We start from the raw sequence: 24,695 nt of genomic DNA on the forward strand, positions 1-24,695 counted from the left end.
CGTCAAACCAACGACAAGAGGGAAAACAGAAATGTTGAAAATCTCTCACTAGGAATTACAGATGCAGAAAATGCAGTTTTTCTGTATCTGCAAATACAGTTGTGGTCATAGGTTTACATCCACTCATCAACCTACACAGGATCAAACATTACATATGGGCTCAAATATTTACACACACCCCCACTAATGTCTCTTTGCAACTTGCACCTCGACCAGCCATCAACAAGCTTCTGACATAATCCTGGCTGGATATTTGACCAGTCTTCTTTGCAGAATTGGTAGAATTCATTTAAATCTGTTGGTTTCGTGGCACAGACTCAGCTTCTAAGTGTTGTCCACAGAAGTTCAGCAGGGTTGAGGTCGGGGCTTTGGGAAGGTCATCCCAGAAGCTTAATGTTTGTCTACTGTATCTATTCCAAAACCAGTTTATCTGTGTGCCTGGGATCATTGTCCAGTTGGAACATTCAACTGGGTCCAAGTTTCAACTGTATGTTCAAACTTGGACAGAACTGGAGATTCTATTTTCAGGTTTTACCTCAAATCCTGATTTACCCCTGGTAGCAAAACAGCCCCAGAGTCAGAATCTACCAGCACTATGCTTGACAGCTAGCACAGGGCTCTTAGATTTCAAAGCCTCACCTTTACTCCTCCAAACATACCTGATTGTGGCTCAATCTTTGTCTCGTCTGGCAACGAAGCTTTTCTCCAGAAGACATTTGGATTGTCCATGTGGGCAGCTGCAAATTTCAGATAAGCTTGAAGGTGCGGATTTTTGCCCAGATGCTTTTATCTTGGTCGGCACCCTCTCAGTCCATGGCAATGTGAAACTCGTTTCACTGTGGACAGTGATGCTGGTGTGTGAGCACTGGTTGTTCCTGGATTGTTCCTAAACATCCTGACCACTTTTCTCTCATTTGAGGTTGACAGTTTGGGTCTTTTTCCAGACCTTAGCAAAGTGCTGACACATCCAAATAACTCACACTTATGCACAGTATTTGGTATCTGTACATAAGTGTCTTGTATTGTTCAAACCTGTGAGTGCTATCAAACAAATCCTTTTCATGACGGCAAAGGGAAATTACCAGTTATAGTCAGTCACTAATAGCTTTCTCAAGCTTTATAGAATTTTCACTTATTAAAAGAATTAATTGAGTATATTTATATATTTGCACCTGTATGTTTACTACTGACTGTGTGTTTTAGATGTTTTAGATAAAATCCAAAATAAATTCAAACTTGTGCAGTAAGTCTACCCTGGAAAAGCAGTTCAAAGAAATCATTAAAATTCCAGAATTACCAGGATATTCACGCCCATGATGAGTGGATCTAAACATTTGATAACAACTGTATGCATATAAGATTTTCCCCAGTTTAACCCATTTATCTTACATATGAAGTGACACCACAAGTGGCTTTCTTTCTCCCCTCCCCCAGCTTCAGTAATGCCCCCTGCTCCTTCCGAGAAGACGCTTTGCTCTGGCTCGGATTTCTCTTCCAAAGCCGTTCTGTGTCTGATTGAGGCCGTCGGGCGTCGCTGGGGTCTCTATGAGACTCGGGAACGCTCGCAGCTCTTCCAGAGTGTCCAAGAGGAGATGGCCTCCAAGGGGCACATACTGCCTGTTGAGAAAATCCGTCGCAAGTGGAACAACCTCATTGTGACATACAAGAGGGTTAAAGACCGCAGCCGGGAGACGGGACATGCTAAGACGTCTTGGGAGTATTTGTAAGACATGGATTACAATGCTGTTTGATGTATTCATTGGTGTACTTTCTCCATATCTCTGTGTGTGTCTTGTTCCACTCTAGTTGATGGACGCCACCCTCTGCGACACCATTGGCACTCAGATCGTCAACAACAAACGAAACAAAGGCGGCAGCACGGTTTCTACACTGCCTGCTCCTTTGGCTAAGATCGCTGCAAAGCCCCTGCAGCTTCCACAGCCGACGTCCACCATCATCCGTCCTAGCAGTGACTTTGCTGCTGGTGCTGGTGCTGGTGGTGTGGACTCAGTAGGTCTGGGCTCCAGTGCTGGCACCGCTGCCAGTACGTCGGTGACTGCAGCGACCATTAGCTCAGCTAATGCCCCAGACCTCATTCCACCTCACGTCCTCCTGCCTCACTTCCTCTGCTGCCACCTCTTTGTCTACATCAACTGTGTCTGGAACTGAAGGACAGAACCAGAAGGCGAAAGCGGAGCAAGGCGGCTCCACTCTGTTCCAGGAGATTCTGAAGCGACAGGAGGAGCAGGCCTACCTCGATCGAGTGGCTCGCCGCAGGGTTGAAGCCAGAGAGAAGAGACGCGAGAGGAGGGAGGTGCGAATGTCCGAGTCCCTAGGAAGGATAGCCACGGCCCTGGAGCTGCTCTCCTCCAAACAGGACACAGTCATCGCCCTCCTACAGAGGCTGGCTGATCGGAAATAATCTACAGTGAAAGCCTGGAAAGTAGAATCTCCTGACCTTGTTTTTTTCCCACCTGAGATCCTCCTTATGAAGCTCTCATGCACTATAACGCTACTTTAATGAGCATAATTTAATATAAATTTGAATTTGACGAACTCTTAACTAAATAACAGACAAGCGCAAAGGTGAGTCATTGTTCCGTGCTTTTAAATTGTTGTGCTTTGTAAATATGTTAGTTTGCTTCACTAACATCAAATAAAAAGATTCTTTGGATATGCACCATAAAGCTGTGGTCATTTGAACACTTTGTCCCCAGATTGCAAGAATAAAACACAGATTAACTACTAAAAAGTTGCAATAAACTTTCATGCAATCAAATCAACCATTAAAATATTATCAAGGCTAAGAAAATCCCCCAAAATTTATTTAATAAAGAATCTTAAATGACAACAAGGTTTTATCTTCATAAGCAGGGCTCTGAATCATCCCTGTTACTTTTCATTTTTAGGTTTTAACAGGAAATCCTCATGAGTGACCTAACAGATAATCTCAGGTTCCATGTAGGCTTGTAGGATATTAACTGTATGTGTCTTAAAAGCAAATGTTATGATCACAGAGTCAACCCTAAAATAAAGTACAAGCCAATAAGATTAGTTGCATCCTGTTAATGTTTGTTGAGGATTTGGAGACAAAATTCATTTATTCAATTCAATTTTATTTTATTTATATAATGCCAAATCACAACAACAGTCGCCTCAAGGTGCTTTATTTATTCATTAATGAATGAAAAAATGACTGCCACCAAGGCATCATTTGATCTTTGGATAATGATTATACCTTTCAGACAAATGTTGCAGTTAAAAATACAATATCTCATTGAAATGTAGCTGAAAAATTAACCATTAACTTGATGTTCTCTCAAAATACTACATAGGTCCGGTGTAAGTGTAGTTGATTACTTTTCATTGCTGAAAGTAAATACGCACATTTTAAAATACTTTCATTTTACATTTTGTTAAAGGGGTGAATTTATCGAAGCTTTATCCCTGATCAGGACGTTTTATGAAGCATTAAAGTATACTGACCACTAGATGGCGCGCTGAGACCGTTCATTGTATTGCTTAAACTTTTAAAGCGCAATTGTCTTAACACACTTTAGGCGGTTCGTGTGTTAACACACGTGTGTTTTAGTGATATAAAAATCGCAGTATCCTTAAATGTAATAGTTTAATTGCTTCCTCGTTGCATTGCTTCTCAGCCTCACCATAAAATACCAACGAATCAAAGTCTACTTCTCAGTCAAAATGAAAGTAATGATATTCTATTTGAAATCATAACTTTATTCCACATTAAGCTCTTATGCAAGAAGTCATCAGATCTTTGATCCCTTGCACAATAAAAGTGTGTCCCATCCAGTGACTCTCTATAAGACGCGGGTAGAGTGCCAAGTTCAGAGGTTTATTTAAAACAGGCTGGGTGGAAATACTCTTGGCTCGAAACAGGTAGAAAAATAACATCTATGGACATAGGACTGCGGCCGATTGTCGCTGCTGACCTAATTATTCAGCGTATGTGGACTGGACTTTAACTTGGTGGATGCGGGGCACCCAGCAGGTCACGTGACTGTAGAGCCCCACCCTCAGTTTAAAACAGAAAGCTGTGTAAAAAAAAAAAAATAAAAAAAAGTTTCACCGAACAGACTTGCTTTGAGATTCAATCAGGACTGTCAGGCCAGCGAGGACAAGTTAACCGACGTCTACAGTTTTGGTGATACTTCTATCTTCGTCCACCATGAGCACTCAGGCCGCTGACAGCATACCTTGTCCAGCAGAAAGTGAGCAGGAGCAGGGTCAGTATGAAATATGGAAATGCTGTTGAGTTAAAAGTTTTTAGTTTAATGTTTTTATTCTATTTTTTGTATGTCTGTATGTATTTTTCCCCTGTGGGTGTAGTTGGTGTAGTTACAGCATGTTCTTAAGCACGTGTCTACCCTTGTTCAGCTGACACATGTAGAAAGAAAAAGAGAGCAGTGTGAGTCATACTGGTGCTTTAGCTGAGCTGTTGGCTACTGCAGTTTATAGGGCTTGTTTCAGATGTTTGAAGATGGAAGCCAATATATACAATATGACATTACAATGGGGAGAAAACAAAACCAGATAATATAATTAATATGATATGTTAATTTTTTTTTTTTACAGTACTTTAATAAAAATAAAATTCCAAAATGGCAGTGACTCTTTTTATCTGCTTTCTTCCTGTAAGTGTGTGTGTGTTTAATTAACACACCTACACCAAGTTAGCCAACAGTGATTTTGAGATGTGTAATTAAGCTACAGTACTGTTAGCCTCTAATGTTCATTTAATGTCTCCATCTCACTCTTGTGCTCCTTATTCCCACTTTTGTAGAGGTCACCTAAGGTCATTCAGCCCCTTTCTTTACTGGTGGTCTAACCTGTGAAAAGGTTGTGAAACATAATATCACTATTGGATATTGTTTATCATTATCACACTCTTAAAAGTAAAAAACTAGGTTAACACATATTAGTTAAAATAAAGTATGCATTCTGTCAGAGAAAAAAATTATTTGCTGGAGTAATATAATGTTATGAAACATTGATAGTTAGTGATCCGCAGCCTTTTCATTTGAGCTAAAAACACTTCATTTAATTATAGGCTATTTATAAACAGAATACCTTTAACCCACACAAGATGATGCAACAGACCTTAAGACCTTCATTAAGGGCCTGCATAGAAACATTTCCAATGTTTTGGAAATTTTCATCACATGAATGGTTGACCTCTGATGACCTCTAGAAGCCTTTATTAATATATTTAAAATGATAGTGGCACAAAAGAAAATTTTTGCAGCGCAAACGTTTGACACCATTCTTGTGGCATTTGAAGAAGGTGGGATGGGCGTTTTTGAGCAAGTTGCATCTCAATCATAGACTTTCAGTCTCCAACAGGACTAAGCTTAAAACCCGGTTCTTTGCCAACAAAGCAAATAATTTTGATAAACTGTACCAGTTCTGCAAAGAAGAACGGTTAAACATTATGCCACACACTTGTTGATGACTATCAGAAGTTTCTGGTTGAGGTGCAACTTGTTAACAAAAGATTAGTAGGCATCTATTTTCTGAAAAAGTAAGATAAGAAAAAAATATTTCAAAAGGCATATAAAAACAAAACAAGCCACAAATGCTAACATGAGACAACATACAGTGTATTACTTTACTTTTTATTTTATTCATCAACAAATACCAAAATGCTTTGCATTTGCCACAATGTAAAAACATAATAAAAAAGTTCATACTGTTTGTGCCCTGGGATGCAACAGTCTGGGCTAATATGTGAAAGCCACGAATTTCTACAAATAAACAATAATAATATCAGAAGTCAGAATGAAGGGCACAACGACTTTCATGAACTCTGAATAGTGTTTAAAAATGCTTTTTGTTGGGTTGACAGAGCCGTTGAGGATCATGCTTCTTGGAAAATGTGGTGCAGGCAAGAGCTCGAGTGGGAACACCATCCTCAATAAAATGGTGTTCTGTTCAGAGATGAAGCTGGTCAGCATCACTGTTCACTGTGAAAAAGAGTCCGCGGTGGTTGGAGATGTACCTGTTGATGTGATTGACACACCTGGGCTTTTCGAGAAGGGAAGCAACAAGGAGGACATCATCCGAGAGATTCTTCAACGCCTGAAACTCCAGGAACCAGGACCCCACGTCTTTGCATATGTTATTCCTTTAGGAAGGCTGACTCAGGAAGACCAAGACACCCACACGCTGATTGAAGCAAAGTTTGGCCCAAGAGTGTGGGACTACACCATCGTGCTGTTCACCCACGGGGATCGCCTGGAAGACAAAACAATAAACAACATCATTACTGAGAGTGACGAGAACCTCCGCAACTTCATACGCAAGTGTAGCGGTGGCTTCCACGTCTTCAACAACAAAACCCCGGAGGACCAGAAGCAGGTCACAACTTTTATGGAGAAGATCGAGACCCTGGTGGCCCTGAATGGAGGTAGTTACTACAAGACAGAGCTGTATCCTGAGGAGGAGAGGAAAATCAGAAAAAGACAGGAAAGCATCCTTGCAGAGAGAGATGAAGAAATCAGCAAAAAGGAGGGAAATCTGAGGGAGCATTACAAGGATGAAGAGCTAAAGAAGATGAAGACAAAGCTGTGGAGAAAAGAGGAGGAAAGGGCAAGAAAAGATGCAGAGGGGGAGTTGTGCAGCAAGTCCTACCTCATGAAGAGCATCCTGTTACTGGCTGTATTGTGTCTACTGTTATGTTGCAATCTTGGGGTAGCAGCTAAATGGCTTTGTGTTATAGGAATCATTTTGATTGTGGTGTCTTTTACGATTTTTCCAATTATTCGAGGAAAAATACCAGGTCTTTCTAAGAAAAAGAAATAGATGAGCTTTTACTGTGTTAGTGATTTATCATTCAAATGTGTGACAGATGATATATCGAAGTGATTTAATTAACAAAAATAATTTTCATACAAATTTTTCTGTCCATAGTTAGAAAATATAGTCATCTGATATCATCTCATTGATCTCATATTTAATCAGATAACAGAACTGTAAAAATGCTAATGAAAACAATATTTAAAGTACTACACAAAAGTCTCGGCCCACCACTTTTTCTTTATATTTTACTAGGAAAAAAAGTAAATGCAAGGATATGCGGACATATACATGGAAATACAATACAGAGTTTTAAAATCAATATTTGGTACGACCACCTTTTTTCTTTGACACAGTCTGAACTCTCTTATGCAGCTTTGTTCTCATTTCTTTAAGTAGTCTTCAGGAATAGTTCTGCAGGCTTCTTGAAGAATGTTTAAAGCTGTCTTTGGATGCTGACCGCTTTTTGTTCTGCTCTTTGTGAAGATGATCTCACACTGCTTCAATGAAGTTGAGGTCCAGACTCTGGGGAGCTCGGTCCATGACTGATAATGTTTTATTGTGTTTTTCTATCCGGGTTTGCTTTTTCTGGAATAACAGTGTGTTTGGAATCATTGTCATGTCATAAAATGAAGCACTGATTGACACATTGACACATGATGGATCAAATCTGATGGTACTTTTCTGTGTTCAAATTTCAAATGATTTAACTCAGGAGTTTCACTTTTGGATTCATTCATATGACCAGTTGCCACTGATTTTCCATTTGTCCAGTTCTTGTGTAATTTGGCATACCTCAGTCTTTTTTAGATTTTTTTCCTTCTTTAAAAATGACATCTTGACAGCCATCTTTTCCACCGAGACCATTCCTGATGTGGTTTCAGTGAACAGTAGATCTCTCAGGTCGTGTGTCCAGCTTGGAGCTGAAAAAATATATATATATTGCTTGTAGCATAGCTGAGCCACTGTGTGAGAGCTGAGCAGCGAAAGGAAATTAAGTGAGGAGCCGGCTCTCGCTCAATAGGAGTCGACTCTTCTGATTCACTACAAAGCACTCTGTAAGCACGGCTCTTAGAGGTGATGCTTTTGTGCATGACACATTATCGAACGTTATGTTGTGTGTCATGGATACTGTTGACTCCAATTCTCCCAACCACTATGTCGAGCTGAGACAGCAAGACCGAGACAGCGAGACCAAGACAAGACCGAGGGATCCTAGCCCAAGACAAGACCAAGACCAAAGTCCGTCGAGACAAGACAAGAACAAGACCACGTGGTCTAGAGACCAAGACCGGTCTCGAGACATCCAACTCTAGTACCGAGCATCCTCTAGTGTTAACGTGATAGCGTTCCATAATGTAAAAGTGAAAACGTACAGGCTCTGAAATGTACTCAAAGTATGAAAGTAAAAATAATCTCCTTAAAGCACAATTCAACTAATCATATTTGTACAAAGGTAACTGAACCATGGTATATTATATTAATATAAGAATAAAATACGGTTAGTACATGATAATAAAACATTTTCGGATTTAATTCTAATGGATGTGCTTTAAATGCAGTGAAAAAGAATTTTAAAAAATAACTATTTTCTGTTCTGATTGTGGGTGAAAGTAAAATGAGTACAGTCAGGGTTTAAAGTGAAACTCAGTAGGTGAGTCTGTGTAGTGGCTCAGCATAGGTGAAAGAACCACACAATCATTTCTAATCAGCACACTGTACTGCCACAGTTTTTTAATAGTTTTTCTACTATAAAACTTGTAAAACTCAGCTTCTGTTTGTTTTCTTAGAAGAGGCAATGATGCATATAAATAGTTTTTAAGTGTTTTTGTGGATATTTTGTTAATTCCATTTACATATAGGAGAATTTCACCTACTTCACTGAAGAGGTGTGCCATCCTGCCTAGACATCTTGCCCCTCCTTTATGATTTATGAAGTTATCATGAGCTAATTCCGACCGGTCACAACAGTTCATTTTACATAACTGCTATCACTTCCAGACGTTTCTTTTCTAAATAAACAGAATAGCTCTTGGCCACTTTACTAGAAAACATAGATTTACCAATTACAGACACTCACCTGTTACACACTCAAATGTCCTTAGTTATTTATTATGCTAACATTAATGTTAGCCTGCTTTAAGTAGAGAAAGGTCAATTAACATCAGTGTTATTCCACGTTACCTGGATTATATTTATATTCAGAAATATAAAGAGATTAGTTAGCATATGTTTGCTCCAGAGGATGATCCACAGTGATGTGCATCCATTGTGTTCTGCAACCGCGCATTGACTGACTTTTCCCAGCGGAAGATCGTCCAGCATGCAGCAGCAGATTATTATATAGGCAACTGTGTACTGTCTGTAATTGGTAAATTATATTTTCTGCTGTATTTAGAAAAAGGGACGACCACTTTATTTGAATAAATAAATAAACAAAATGCAGGTATACGGAGGAACCTCAAATGTCCCAGTTTTACACTAGGACATGAACACAGCTCAAGTTTGCGGATCTCGGCGAAGCTGGCAGTGTGAAGTTTGTCTCAAAATTATACATATTATACACATTTGTAAATCATACCGTACGTGCACTTGCCCTTTTTTAGGTTTCTCTCCATATATAAATAGCGACTGTAAATGTCAGTTTAAATCGTCTTACCTGTAAAACTTGCCGTCTTTACCGGAAGTCAATGTACACACCTTAACGACTGGGCGTGTTTATTTTTTCCAGTGTAACTGAAAAGTTAAGTTTCATTTTCCTGTTCTGGAACATCATCTGCTATCTAGTCGGCGACACAGGTAAGTCCCTATTCTGGTGTTTCGCCTCTCTGTTCTTTTTTTTTTTTTTTAAGTAATATATAGTGTTTTTATACATGGATAACGGATGTATGATTGCTAGAACTTGTGCAAAGATGTGCTGTCTATTTGCTCTCCTGTGGTTTCTGATGTTATAGACCTTAGTGTTACTGTAATTACAGAATGTAACTTTGTTTATACATATACATGCACACACACATATCTATATAAGGGGCATTTGTGTATACAGTAGATTTGTTGATTTGGATAGTGATAGCAGTTAAGTCTAAACGGCTAAGCTATATGGATAATATGGGTAAAAGTACGTGGTAAGAGTCTTCATCTTTGTATTCAGATGTTTTCAGTCTCATTGCTTTTCCTTCCTTCCTGTCACCCACAGAGGAACAACAGAATTACTTACAATTAGATTAAAATGTTAAAAGCTAATAGAAAATGCAAGATTTATCTCATATAAAAAGTGCCACATATAGTGTGGTGCATATATTTGAAAAAAAAAAAAACTTTTTTATTTATCTGTGTTGATAGATTAAAATTACAAAATGGAAGAAGGAAGAACTAGCCTGAAGAAAAGAAAGAGAGTCACGGATGAGAAAGATGACAAGAGTAAGTCCTTCGGGTCATTTTACCCTGAAGATCTATTTATTTAAAATATATTTCTGTGTACGCAGTAGAATTTTTCTGAAGCTGTTGATGTTGCAGGCTATAATGAGACATGGCAGTTTTGAGGGTACTTCCTATTCTCTATTGTCCTCCTAGTTGTTAAATGCATATATATGATATATATGCCTAAATGAAACTGCCTTTCTTTTGTTCCTTCAGATAAAGACATGCATAATTACATTAAAATTATCTTACGTGATTGCATGATTTTGGCAGATATGACAGAATGGCTGACCCTCTCTGTGCCTGGTTCTGCCCGGGTCTTCTTGTTTTTCTTTGCCACTGTCACCAAAGTGCTTGCTCATAAGGGGTTATCTGATTTTTGGGGTTTTCTCTGTATTATTGCAGGGTCTGTACCTGTTGTTGTGATTTGGTGCTATATAAATAAAACTGAATTGAATTATAAATATTTGCATTATCACAACTATTACAATGAAAGTAGGAAATACTCCCACAACTGGCATCTCTCTTTATACAACCTCTACAATTGCAAATTATTAGTACATTGTAAATTGACCATGAAAATACATTTACATTATTTTTTTAATGGAGAAATTACTTCTTCCTTTTTTTTGGTGTTGCAAAAAACAGACCTCTGGCGTGTAAAATGTGGAGACAAAAAGGGTTGGATGGATGTAGAGAAGTTGGGAAAAGGTAAGTACAGTCTTACCTTTCTTACCAGTCTTTCCTTTTCTATTTTTGTACATACAGTGAAATATATAAATAAATAAATAAATAAATAAATAATTTTTCATTAAAACGATTACGTTTTTCTTTATAACTATAGGTAAGGATTGTATTGAGTTTGAAGGCTCCTTTTACAGTCCACCTGAGTTTGAGAAGCTTGCAGGAAAAGATTCATGTAGAAAATGGAAGTCATCTATTTACCACAAGAAAGCTCCTCTGCACTATTGGTTCAAGGTACTTTTTTTTTTTTTTGCATTTCTGTGAATCTACAAAAATCTGATTTCACTAAATAAACTGTTGAATTAACTTATCACAGAGAGGTTACCTAACCACTACAGGATATAGACAAAAAAAAAGAAAACGACAATCATCAGACCTTGAGTCCCAGGACCTCTTAACAGGTTTGTCTGCTCTTTCTTCTATCTGTGCCTCAAAACCAGAGAATGTTTGAGAATATGAACCAAAAGCATGCAAACATTATTGTAATATTTTTAATAAGCTCTTTCAAAACTTCAGTAATTTTGACAAATACCCTACAGAAGTTGAGAAAAAAAGAGTTGCAATTCTCTTTATCTCGGCCTCCAACTTTCCCTCATCCAACGCCTGCAACTTGTCCAAAATGCTACAGCACGTTTTTTAAGCGGCACCAGAAAACCTGATCATATTACACCTGTCTAAGCCAACCTTCACTGGCAAATACCGTATTGTTTTTGAAATCCTTTTGTACACTTTAAAATTTTAAATAACTTGGCGCCCAGCTACTTAATCGACCTCCTTGACCTATATACCCCCAAGAGAGCACTTAGATCCTCTAATCAGTGGCTCTTAGTGCAACCAATGTCCAGATGAAAGACTAGGGGGCATTGTGCTTTTGCTATTGCTCCACCTAAACTTTGGAATAGCCTGGCGATTGATGTCCGTCCATCGGAATTCATTCAATATTTCAAGTCACGTTTAAAAATCCACCTGTTTAAGCTAGCCTTCGAAACAAATTAGATTTTAACTTCTACCCGTATCAAGTTTGTGCCACGCCACTTACCTTTAACTATTCCGTAATGATAACTGTATTTTTTTTGTTCTTCTATTGTTGTAATCCCGCAATACGGCACTTGTGTGAAAATTGAATTGAAACTGAGAAAAAGTTACAAAAATCTCAGTTTACGTTGTTATATTTTAAACATTTCTATTTCTTGAAAGAATATTACAAGGAAGTTCATAATGAAGATGTCATGGTCCGGAGTCTGTGACTCCGTGTTTATGTTTTAGTTCATTATTATTCTGTGGTTTTGGGTACCTTGGGTGGTACTCTTCTGTTTCATGGTTCATGTTCCTATGTTCTGTGTCCCCCAGTCTGTGTTAAGTTGGTGTGTTATGTCATTACATGTATGTGTTTCCTGTTTTACTTTGAAGGTCCGTGTCTGATCTCAGTGTGTTCAGGTTACTTTTCCCCTGTCTTGTCAGGTCGAATTACTCCCAGCTGTGCCCTCCTTTTGTGTCTCATTCCCTCGTTATCCTTCTGTGTATTTAAACCTCGTGTCTGCCTCTGTTAGTTGCTGGTTTGTCTGTGTTGTTCCCCTCGGTCTTCCTGCGTCTCGCCGTCCGTCTCTCTGTGTATTTCCCCATACCTCCCTGCATCTTCGTTCTGGTTTGTTTTGTTAGTTTTGCCCAGTTTAGGTTTTCCAGTTTCATGTTCACCTGCCACTTCTGTTTGTATCTAGTCCTGTTCAATAAATACTCACCTGCATCAGAGCTGCTGCATTTTGGGTCCCATCTTCAACTCCACACGTCCGCCACCCCGGACACGACAGAAAATGAGGATGGAGAAGAGGATGATGAGGATATGGATGAAGATGATGTATGGGCAGATAAATGGGAAGATAAAGAAGCTACACAGATTTCTATCTCTTCTTCTGAAGAAGAGAGTGCGGAAGATCATGTTAAAGATATAGATGACGATGGAGAAGAGGAAGATGAGGATATAGATGCAGTTGATGTCAGTAACGATGAGCCTAGCACTGAGGAAGATGAGGATGAAGAAGATGATAATGATGAGGATGAGACTGTGCCTGCTGTTGCCTCTAACCATACTGGCAGCAGTGGTATCAAAGGTGACATTTCCAATATATTTCCTATTGGTATGTTTGGATAACAAAGACCTTGTTTGTGTATGAAAATAACTCTTCCTCTTTTTTCAGCAAGTGTAACACCTATGATGAAAGAAGTAAAGGGTATTGTTAACATCCCTCCTGAGGCAAGACAGATTATTTTATTTAAATGATTCACTGTGCTTTACATTGCTGGAAGTTTTGAATATGTCACTGATCTGAGATTACTCTACACCAGCACCGTCATTAAGCTAGAAATGTGGCAAATACTATGGTTCAGCATGACATACAAAATTACAAATGTATGCTTTACCCCATCCAGTCCAATTATTCATAATAAATACTAAAATATTCTTCATTGTTTTTAAAACAGAAGAGTACACATCATCCTGACATGCCAAGATCTGAAGTCATTGGAAATAACAGAGATGTGGCAAAAAACACAGCAATCAAACAGCTGAATGTTAAGAAAGAACCTGAAGAGAAACTGAGTGAGTTATTCAAACACTAAAAGCACTTGATTTACATTTTTACATTTACAAATGTTTTAGCACATGTGTCCACACAGATAACTACTATAGTAGTTTTGTTTGCAGTTTGAATAAGTATTATTTACTTTCCAAAAGACACTAAACAGCCATTTTATTTGGTACACCTGTCCCATCCATCCATCCATCCATCCATCCATCCATCCATCCATCCATCCATCCATCCATCTTCTTCCACTTATCCGGGGCCGGGTCACAGGGGCAGCAGCCCAAGCAGAGAAGCCCAGACCTTCCTCTCCCCTGTCACCTCCTCCAGCTTGTCTGGGAGAACACCAAGGCTTTCCCAGGCCAGCCAAGAGATATAATCTCTCCAATGTGTCCTGGGTTTGCCCCGGGGCCTCCTCCTGGTGGAACATGGCCGGAACACCTCACCCGTCTAGGAGGCATCTTTGTCAGACGCATGAACCACCTCAGCTGGCTCCTTTCGATGTGAAGGAGCAGCTGCTCTACTCTTAGACTCTCTTTCGTAGCCTTCTGCTACTTGGCTGTACCTAGAAATTCTGTCCATAAAAATTACAAACAGAATCAGTGACATCACCCACAGGAACGAGTCCAACTTATTACCGGCTATGCGGACAAACCTCTTGCAACGGTTGTATCAGGATTGAATGGCGGGTAGCAATGGGCCAGACACCCCATATTCCCGGAGTACCCCCCACAGGTTACACAGAGGGATATGGTCGAATGCCTTCTCCAAGTCCACAAAACACATGTAGACTGGTTGGGCAAACTCCCATGCACCCTCAAGTATCCTTGAGAGGATAAATAGCAGATCCAGTGTTCCACAACCAGAACAAAAATAGCATTGTTCCTCCTGTATCCAAGGTTAGACTAAAGGACAAACTCTCCTTCCAGCACCATGGCAGAGAGCTTCCCAGGTAGGCTGAGGACTGTGATCCCCCTATAGTTGGAGCACACCTTCCAGTTCCCTTTCTTAAAGATGGGAACCAACTCGGTCTGCCAGTCCAGGGGTACTGCCCCTGATCTTCATGCAAAATTGTAGAGGCATGTCATTTACAACATCCAGAGCCTTCAGTAACGCGTGGCAGACCTCGACCACCCTAGGGGCTCTGCCACCAAGGAGCTTTTTGACTTCCTCAGTGACCTCGCCCCCGGACATTGGCAACTTCGAGGAAGTCCTCGAAGTATTCCTTCCACCGCCCGACAATTTTCACAGTCGAAGTCAGCAGTGCTCCACCTGCACTATACACAGTGTGGGTAGAGCACCACTTTCCCCCCCTAAGTGACCTGACGGTTTGCCAGAATCTGTTCGAGGCAGTCTGAAAGTCTTTTTCCATGGCCTCTCCGAACTCCTCCCAGACCCAAGTTTTTGCTTCAGCTACTGCCTGCACTGCATTCCGCTTGGCCTGTCGGTACCTGTCAGCTGCCTCCGGGGTCCCACAGGCTAACCAAGCCCGATAGGACTCCTTCTTCAGCCTGGTGGCTCCCTTCACCTCTGTTGTCCACTGTTTGGTTCGGGGGTTACCACCACAACAGGCACCAACCACATGGCGGCCACAACTCACTGCAGCGGCTTTGGCTGTGGAGATGCTGAACATGGTCCATTCGGACTCAATGTCCCCAGTCTCCCTTGGAATGCTGTTGAAGCTCTGCCAGAGATGTGCGTTGAAGATCTCACGGACCTGGGCCTCTCCTAGACGTTCCCAGCACACCCTCACTATACGTTTAGGTGTGCCAGGTCCGAGTGTCCAGAACATATGGCATTAGGTCTGGTGATACGATTACAAAATCGATCATCGACCTGCGGCTTAGAGCATCCTGGTGCCATACTTATGGACACTCTTATGTTTGAACATGGTGTTCATTATGACCAAACTGTGGTTTGCACAGGAGTCCAACCTCAAAACACTGCTCGGGTTCAGATCCAGGAGGCCGTTCCTCAGTCACGCTCCTCCAGGTCTCTCTGTCGTTGCCCACGTGAGCATTGAAGTCTCCCAGTAGGACAACAGCTGTCCAGTTGCTCATTAATGAAAATATCTAATCAGCCAATCACATGACAGCAACTCATTGAAGACATGGAGACATGGACCAGATGATCTGCTGAAGATCAGACTGAACATCAAACTAATTCTAATAATCCCAAAGTGCACATGCTCATATTTTAATTACTTTTCTTTTTTCAGAGAAGACAACAACAAGCACAATTTCAATACCTGGGAAACTTGCCCCGAAGATTAAAGAAGCTTATGGTATCGTTAATAGCCTTCCTGAGGTAAGATGGAGGAAGTTTCTTCAAAATATTTTACAGCACGTTACAGTGCTGGTAGTTTCCACCCTCATGAAAATACAGCTGATTCAAAATTACTTTTATCTTTTAATCCAGCATTGTCCTTTTTTTTTTTTCTTTTTTTTTTGGCCTGTCCCCAGCCTTGCCGTATTGGTCTATTTGATTCACCTTTGCTTTTATTGTTTATTTTATTTTATTTTCACTTGCTAAACACGGGACAGACTTGACTGGGGAAAAAAAAAAGGGGAGAAAGAAAGAGGGAAAGAAAAACAGCGGGGAAGAGGAACAGAGATAAAGGGCAAAAAACAAAAACCAACAAAATAAGCAGACAAAAAACACATATCAATCACCTGGATCACCTGTTGAGAAAGGAAAAAGAGAAAACAAGCAAAAAAAAAGTGCAATATAATAAACAACATCATCGCAATGATCTATGTGAATATAACAGTAAATACTAAATATTAGTACTAAATTATTATTAAACGTTATTGTGCAGCACGTAGGATCGACAGCACACAGTGTGCTTTGAGGTAGGAGCCAAAAGGGGTGTAGTTTGTGTGTGTGATCACCCGTGTGTACACCTGTGAGCATGAGCGCGCTTCTATGTAACAGGTTCCTTCATGTAATGATCTGCTAGAGGGTGTGGGGAGCCACAGCCCCGTCCTCCAGGGTATGAAGCAGGTATGGAGGAGATCAAGACTCCAGACATCCAGAGGCCCCCAGAACACAAGAGACCAAGGAAGACCAACAGAGGGGCAGCTGCGCCACTGTCCCCGAACGAGCTGAGGAGAGCCCCAGATGAGGGGTCACTCAGCAGCCGTGGCGCAGAAGCCAGGGGGGGTTGCAGTGACGCGCCCGTGAGCAGCCAGCTGCGCCAGAGCGACCGAGCCCCAGGCCGAGAGGCCGAGGGCACCCCACCCCCGAAGGGGCCCAAGTGAGCCCCAGGCTCCAGGCCCCTACAAGCAGCCACCAGGAGTGAGCCGGTGCGTACCTGGATGCCAATCTCCGGGCACAAAGAAGCACCAATGCACCGATGTCTGAGGGCATCTGCCACTGGCCTGAGATGTCCCTAGAGAGGTGGCATCAGATACCCAACCTGACATATAGACACAAACAAACAGGCACACACAGATACAAACATCCATTCCCACCCTCATGCTCTCATATGCAATTACTCAGCACTCACCCAACGTGGAGACAGACATAAATAGACACTGTACACACAATCACACTCCCCAAGCGTACTCTAAGCCCCAGATCTAGGTACCCTTGCCCCTGGAGGGGGAAACTGCGCCCAGACCCAGGTAGTGTTACCTTTTTCCCTGGGGTGGAGAGAAGCAGGAATAGTTCTCCAGGCTTTTTGAAGGACATTCAAAGCTCTTCTTTGGATGTTGGCTGCCTTCTGTTCTGTTCTCTGACAAGATGATCCCACACTGCTTCACTAATGTTGAGGTCAAAGCTGTGGGGCGGCCAATCCATGACGGACAGTGTTCCATTGTGTGTTAAAGATATTTCTAATTTATTTTCAACCAATGCCTCACACTTGAACATGTGTTTCAAACGGATCTTGTTTAAAATTGCTTTCAAAATAAAACTGTCCAACTTGAGGTGAATGTTTTTATGGTTTGGTGCTATATGAATACAAATTGATTAAATTGAATTTTGCTCAAAATGATTTTCATAATAAAACTGCATATTATTTTCCTGATCTACTTTTACTCCATCCAAACTTACCTTTCAAAAGAAATTATAAATAAGGGTACTAATATATAATTGACTATCTTTGCACCAGAAGACTAGACATCATCCTGACACGACAAGATCTGAAGTCAGTGGAAATACCAGAGATGTGGCAACAAACACAGCAATCAAACAGCTGAATGTTAAGAAAGAACCCCAAGAGGAACTGAGTGAGTTGTTCAAACACTAAAAGCACTTGAATGTTGAAATTCTATTTTGTGCATTTTTTGTAGAAGTAGTAGAAATCCGGTTGCAATCTATTTTCTTTGCTCTCTTTCTATTGTCTGCTGTTCCTTCTATCATAACCCAAAACCAGAGAACTTTGGAAAATATTAATCAAAAGCATGCAAACATTGTAGTATTATTTTTAATCAGTTGTTTTAAAACCTTTAAAAAATATACCAAGGAAGTTCAGAAAAAGGAGTATGCATTAGCTCAGAACTACACTGAACAAAAATATAAACGCAACACTTTTGTTTTTGCTCCCATTCCCCATGGGATGGACGTAGAGACCTAAAATTCATTCCAGATACACAATATAACCATCCCTCCCAAACAGTGGTCACAAATCAGTCCAAATGTGTGGTAGTGGGCACATCTGCTATATTGAGATAATCCATCCCACCTCACAGGTGTGCCACATCAGGATGCTGATCTGACATCATGAGTAGTGCACAGGTGTACCTCAGACTGCCCACAACAAAAGGCCACCCTGGAATGTGCAGTTTTGTCTCACAGCAAAATGCCACAGATGCCACAAGCAATGAGGGAGCGTGCAATTGGCATGCTGACAGCAGGAATGTCAACCAGATCTGTCGCCCGTGCATTGAATGTTCATTTCTCAACCATAAGCCGTCTCCACAGGCGTTTCAGAGAATATGGCAGCACATCCAACCGGCCTCACAACCGCAGACCTCACCTCGTGTAACCACACCAGCCCAGGACCTCCACATCCAGCAGGTTCACCTCCAAGATCGTCTGAGACCAGCCACCCAGACAGCTGCTGGAACAATTGGTTTGCACAACCAAACAATTTCTGCACAAACTGTCAGAAACCGTCTCAGGGACGCTCAACTGCATGCCCGTCGTCCTCATCGGGGTCTTGACCTGACTCCAGCTCGTCGCCGTAACAGACTTGTGTGGGCAAATGCTCACATTCGATGGCGTCTGGCACGTTGGAGAGGTGTGCGCTTCACGGATGAATCATGGTTCACATTGTTCAGGGCAGATGGCAGCTGAGAATGTCCCAGTTCTTGCATGGCCAGCATACTCACCGGACATGTCACCCATTGAGCATGTTCGGGATGTGCTTGACCGGCGTATACGACAGCGTGTACCAGTTCCCACGAATATCCAACAACCTCGCACAGCCATTGAAGTGGAGTGGACCAACATTCCACAGGCCACAATTGACAATCTGATAGACTCCATGCGACGATGTGTTGCACTGCATGAGGCAAATGGTGGTCACACCAGATACTGACCGGTTCTGGGTCCCCAGACCCCCAATAACGCAAAAAACTGCACATTCCAGGGTGGCCTTTTGTTGTGGGCAGTCTGAGGTACACCTGTGCACTACTCATGATGTCAGATCAGCATCCTGATGTGGCACACCTGTGAGGTGGGATGGATTATCTCAATATAGCAGATGTGCCCACTACCACACATTTGGACTGATTTGTGACCACTGTTTGGGAGGGATGGTTATATTGTGTATCTGGAATGAATTTTAGGTCTCTACGTCCATCCCATGGGGAATGGGAGCAGTAACAAAAGTGTTGCATTTATATTTTTGTTCAGTGTAGTTATGAAAATCTTAGTGTACATGGTAATATTTTAAACATTTATATCCCTTTTGTACAAGAACACAAGGAAGATCGTGTTAAAGATCAAGATGAAGAACAAGAAGATGAGCACATGGATGAAGATGTTGTTGGTGATGATGAGCCTAGCACTGAGGAAGATGAGGATGAAGAAAGTGATAATGATGAGGAAGAGACTGTGCCTGCTGTTGCCTCTAACCATACTGGCAGCAATGGTATCAAAGGTGACATTTCCAATATATTTCTTATTGGTATGTTTGGATAACAAAGACCTTGTTTGTGTATGAAAATAACTCTTCCTCTTTTTTCAGACAGAGTAACAAGTGCAATTCCAACACCTGGAAAACATGCATTACAGATGAAAGAAGTAAAGGGTATGGTTAACATCCCTCCTGAGGCAAGACAGATTATTTTATTTTAATATTTTACTGTACTTTACATTGCTGGAAGTTTTGAATATGTCACTGATCTGAGATTACTCTATACAAGCACCGTCATTAAGCTAGAAATGTGGCAAATACTATGGTTCAGCATGACATACAAAACAAATTCCAAATGTAAGCTTTTACCCAATACAGTCCAATTATTCACAATAAATATTAAAATATCCTTCATTGTTTTTAAAACAGAAGAGTACACATCATCCTGACATGCCAAGATCTGAAGTCAGTGGAAATAACAGAGATGTGGCACAAAACACAGCAATCAAACAGCTGAATGTTAAGAAACAACCTGAAGAGAAACTGAGTGAGTTGTTCAAACACTAAAAGCACTTGAATATTGTGTTGAGCTTCTATTTTGTGTACTTTTTGTTGAAGTAGAAGAAAAACAGTTTCAGTCTATTTTCTACAAGTTTCAAGGTTGTCCTTTAAGAGCTTTTCTTACTTTATGTCAGCATTTACAAATATTTTAGTACATTTCGGGCGTTCGTGGCTCAAGAGTTGGCAGTTCGTCTTGTAATCAGACAGTCTTGGTCGTTGTGTCCTTGGGCAAGACACTTCACCTACCGCCTACTGGTGATGGCTAGAGGGGCTGATAGTGCGATATGGCAGCCTCGCTTCTGTCAGTCTGCTCCAGGGCAGCTGTGGCTACAACTGTAGCTGCCTCCACCAGTGTGTGAATGCGAGAGTGACTGAATAGTGGAATTGTAAAGCGCTTTGAGGGCCCCTAAAAGCGGAATATAAATGCAATATATTATTATTATTATTATTATTATTATTATTATTATTATTATTATTATTATTATTATTATTATATGTGCGCACAGCTAACTACTATAGTAGTTTTGTTAGCTGTTTGAATAAATATTATTTCCCAATGTCTTTGTATTCAAAACAGATCAGGTGTGTTCTGTAATGAATAGTTGTACTTTTCAAAAGATATTATCCAGCCATGTTTTTAAATTTTTTCTGGTATACCCGTCCAACTGCTCATTAATGAAAATATCTAATCAGCCAATCACATGACAGCAACTCAATACAGACATGGAGACATGGACAAGATGATCTGCTGAAGATCAGACTGAACATCAACATGAATCTAATTCTAAAAATCCCAAAGTGCACATGCTCATGTTTTAATCACTTTTCTTCTTTCAGAGAAGACAACAACCAGCACAATTTCAACACCTGGGAAACCTGCAGTGAATATCAAAGAAGTAAAGGGTGTCGTTAATAGCCTTCCTGAGGTAAGACTGTATTTTATTAAAAACTTAGCATTCAAAATAAAGATAATTAAAACACCCCTGTCATTAAATCACTTGCTCATATGGGATTGTCTAATTGTTGGTGTTTTCTGTGTATTATTGTAGGGTCTGTACAATATAAAGCACATTGAGCCGACTGTTTTCATAGTTTGGTGCTATATAAATAAAATTGGATTAAACTGAATCTTGCTCAAAATGATTTTCATAATAAAACTGCATATTATTTTCCTGTTTTGTTTTTCTCTGCAAGCTTACCATTCAAAAGAAATAATAAATAAGGATACTAATATATTCTTGGTTGTCTTTGAAACAGAAAGCTAGAGATCATCCTGACACGACAAGATCTGAAGTCAATGGAAATTCCAGAGATGTTGCAAAAAACACAGCAATCAAACAGCAAAATGTTAAGAAAGAACCCAACAAGGAACTCAGTGAGTTCTTCAAACACTAAAAATTCTGCATTTGTGTTTTGTTGTTGTTGTTGTTGTTTTGTGCCTATGAATTTATCAATTTTTGTAGTGGAGAAGGTAAAAATCCAATTTAAAAATTGGAAATCTGTAAATTGAAAATCTGTAAATCTGAAATTTACTATGCTGGTGGGGACTAAAATCCTGGTCCCCACAGGGCTGAAGGCCTTTTTCACACTCAAAATGTGGTTTTAGTGTCAGGGTTACAATTGGGTTGTGGTTAGGTTTAGGGTTAGGCATTCATTTTTGATTGTTAGAGTAAGCAGCTAGGGAAAGCCTTATGTCAATGGGATGTCCCCATGAGGATAGCAAACCAGAGATGGCAGGGCCTGAAAATGAAAGAGAAATTGTAAATTCAGGATCTGATGTCAGTGGAAACCAGTGGTGGCCTCAAACACAGTAATCAAAAAGCAAGAGAAGCAAAAAAAAACCTGTGTGTTTCTTTTTTTAAATTTTTTATATGTTTTCTGAACCCCGGGCTGTGTCAGATGACCATCAACATACAGAGGTGCACTTCTCTGGCCACAGTGTAACTGAAGTACAATCCATGAGACCAGAGATGAGGTAAGATGTAGCTGTCATATCATTTAGGCAAAGATTTATCATTTATTCACTGTATTAAAAGTTTTTTTTAACCGCATTTATTTCTGCAAAAACAGCTCTACTTGAAATAAGCCCAATATTCCTAAATGTGACAAAACTGTCTTGTTTTGAGAAAAAAAATCTGCCATTAAGGTAAGTAAAAGTTGCTTGGCTAGAATCCTTAATCACGTGTCTTCCTTTGTTCAAGATGTAGAAAGAAAAAGAGATCAGTGTGAGTCATACTGGTGCTTTAGCCGAGCTGTTGGCTATTGCAGTTTATAGGGCTTGTTTCAGATGTTTGAAGATTGAAGACATTTTCTATCTATCATGCATCTAACTGATTTATACATTTTAATTAGACAAAACTGTCTAAAATTTAGGATTAATTTAAGAAAATGTGACTTATTTCAAGGAAAGACACCCTGACACCCTTATTAAGACATCCTTATTAAAAAAAAATCTTTACCTATAATGAGTATTATGCTTTCTTCAACAAGCTGTTTTCAGAAATTATTTCCTTACTTTAGTGTTTAATTGTGTTTAATTGTGTTTAATTTATTACAGGCCATTACAGGCCTTTCCATACTCTTGAAATAAGAAAGATAATGTTATTCTTCCAGAATAAGAACGATTATTTTTCTTATTTCAAGAATCAGAACCACGATCAGAATTGAGTAAGGTTAGATTAATTTGCTAGTTTTAATGACCTTAGCCAAACAACTTTAACTTACGCCATTGGCAGATTTTTTTTTCTCAAAACAAGACAATTTTGTCAGATTTAAGAAAATCTGGCTTATTTTAAGTAGAGCTGTTTTTGCAGTGTAGCCTGTAACTGGTAAATAAAGCTCAAGATGAGCTGAAATATTTTATTAAGAAAAAGTTAGACATATTTTCCTAGAATTAGCTTAATTTTCTTGTGCAAAACTTGCTTGTTAAGAATATGTTTTCTTTCAAGACAAAAAATATGAAAAAAAAATTCCATAAACAAGCATTTTTTTACTCGCAGTGCGGACATGTCAGAGGCCCCATCACCTGGGCCCTCAGCCAGCTCTGGTTTGGATCTTGATCAACTGAAGAGGGAAAAAGTAAAAATGGAACTAAAGGTTTTAAAATTAAAAGAATACTATTATGCTTTGAAAATAAAAGAACTTAAAAAATGAGGATTAATGCTTCTGTAAAGCTGACATTGCAGAGAATAAATTAAATGATCGCTGTGTTTACGTCCACAAACTGACACACATTATCTGGAGGTTTCTTGGGTGGAATGTTGCTTTTGAGAAAAGCTGCAAAGTCAAGTGTGCTGCATTTAAGATAAGATAAGATAGAACTTTATTAATCCCTCGGGTGGGTTCCTCTGGGAAATTCGATTTCCAAAAAGCACAGCACCGACAGAAGTTACAGTTACAGAATATTATATATATATATATATATACACACACACACACACATACACACACATATATAAATACAGAGACAAATATAAATAAAATATACGAAGGGGATAAATAGAATAAATAGGAATAAAAAATAAAAATACAAGTGAATTGCACATTTCACGTATTAAAAATACAAGTGAATTTATAATTTATAATTTATACACCGTACTTTTTCTTTGCTATACTCAGGTTTCCTTTAGTATTGTTGATTACAGTGTTTTACTTTGTTTCTGTGATGGAATAGATAGATGGTATTTTCTTCTGTAAAATGTGAATAAACAATATTGATGCTTTTTATCTGTAAATTGCGCTAAATGTTATGAAACTGTGTTTCTTTTAGACTTTGCCCAAGCTGCAGTAATCATTGTAAGACGTAGCCTGTAAACAGCATCATGCAATGTCTTGAACCACTGCTCATTTCTTTATATTTTGCATAAGGAGCAAGAGATTTTAGAAATTTGTAAGACAAAAGCAATAGATTAGACAAAAATATTTTCATGGAAATTTGTTCAACCATAATGAGAAAATACAAAATGAAAAAAGGAGAGTTTCAGTGCTGTGTGTGTTATCTTTGGCATTTTTCTTTTCTTTTTTTATTCAAAACCTAAATATAGTTAGGTATATATAGACTAGATTCAATTGATTTATGTGAAATAACTCAAGAAGAAAAAGTTATCAGGCTATATTTAATTATCCTATAGGCTCTAATTCTTAATACATTCAGGTCCACACTCCATGCCAGTTGGTGGCATTAATGAACCAACTAGCTTTTTGACAACCACGGACAAACACCAAGAAGGTTTTTTTTTTTCTTGGGGGAAAAAGGTCAACTTAAAAAAATCTCTCATGTCTTTTGAAGAGTAAACTTTAAAAGTAAGTACTGAGTTTTATCTCATTTATTTATGTAGCGATACAAATGTTGCAATATCTTTTTTTTCTTTTTTTGTTGCCTGTCCCGTCTGGTTCTTTAGCCATCAGAATTATTGTCTGAAGGCCAAGAAAGATGCCCAACGGATTTACTTTACCAAGTGGATCATCACAGCCTTGCTATATTGGTA

General features: G+C 39.6%; 2 protein-coding genes across 4 annotated transcripts; both read left to right on the plus strand.

The window, feature by feature from the left end:
• The first annotated feature begins 4,084 nt into the window (after positions 1–4,084).
• LOC308411832 (GTPase IMAP family member 7-like) lies at positions 4,085–8,245 on the plus strand. Its single transcript, XM_080905870.1, has 2 exons — positions 4,085–4,250; positions 5,870–8,245. The coding sequence occupies exons 1-2, from the start codon at positions 4,193–4,195 to the stop codon at positions 6,823–6,825; spliced, it is 1,014 nt and encodes a 337-aa protein (XP_080761996.1). The 5' UTR covers positions 4,085–4,192; the 3' UTR covers positions 6,826–8,245.
• Positions 8,246–9,121: 876 nt separating this feature from the next.
• On the plus strand, positions 9,122–24,177 carry LOC308411938 (uncharacterized protein). 3 transcript variants are annotated; one of them, XM_080905997.1, is made up of 18 exons: positions 9,123–9,401; positions 9,551–9,618; positions 10,162–10,239; positions 10,888–10,950; positions 11,084–11,217; positions 11,300–11,384; positions 12,702–13,091; positions 13,179–13,234; positions 13,462–13,579; positions 15,781–15,869; positions 17,677–17,794; positions 19,489–19,671; positions 19,759–19,844; positions 20,077–20,194; positions 21,046–21,134; positions 21,466–21,583; positions 22,108–22,183; positions 23,208–24,177. In XM_080905997.1, the coding sequence occupies exons 3-18, from the start codon at positions 10,176–10,178 to the stop codon at positions 23,359–23,361; spliced, it is 1,941 nt and encodes a 646-aa protein (XP_080762123.1). In that variant the 5' UTR covers positions 9,123–9,401; positions 9,551–9,618; positions 10,162–10,175; the 3' UTR covers positions 23,362–24,177. The 3 variants fall into 3 exon arrangements, with proteins under 3 accessions (XP_080762125.1, XP_080762124.1, XP_080762123.1); XM_080905999.1 differs by having other exon boundaries at positions 9,122–9,618; positions 19,489–19,662; XM_080905998.1 differs by having other exon boundaries at positions 9,122–9,618; positions 17,680–17,794.
• Positions 24,178–24,695: the final 518 nt, after the last annotated feature.

Source organism: Rhamphochromis sp. 'chilingali' (genome assembly GCF_963969265.1).
Source record: "Rhamphochromis sp. 'chilingali' genome assembly, chromosome: 15".
Lineage (NCBI taxonomy): Eukaryota > Metazoa > Chordata > Actinopteri > Cichliformes > Cichlidae > Rhamphochromis > Rhamphochromis sp. 'chilingali'.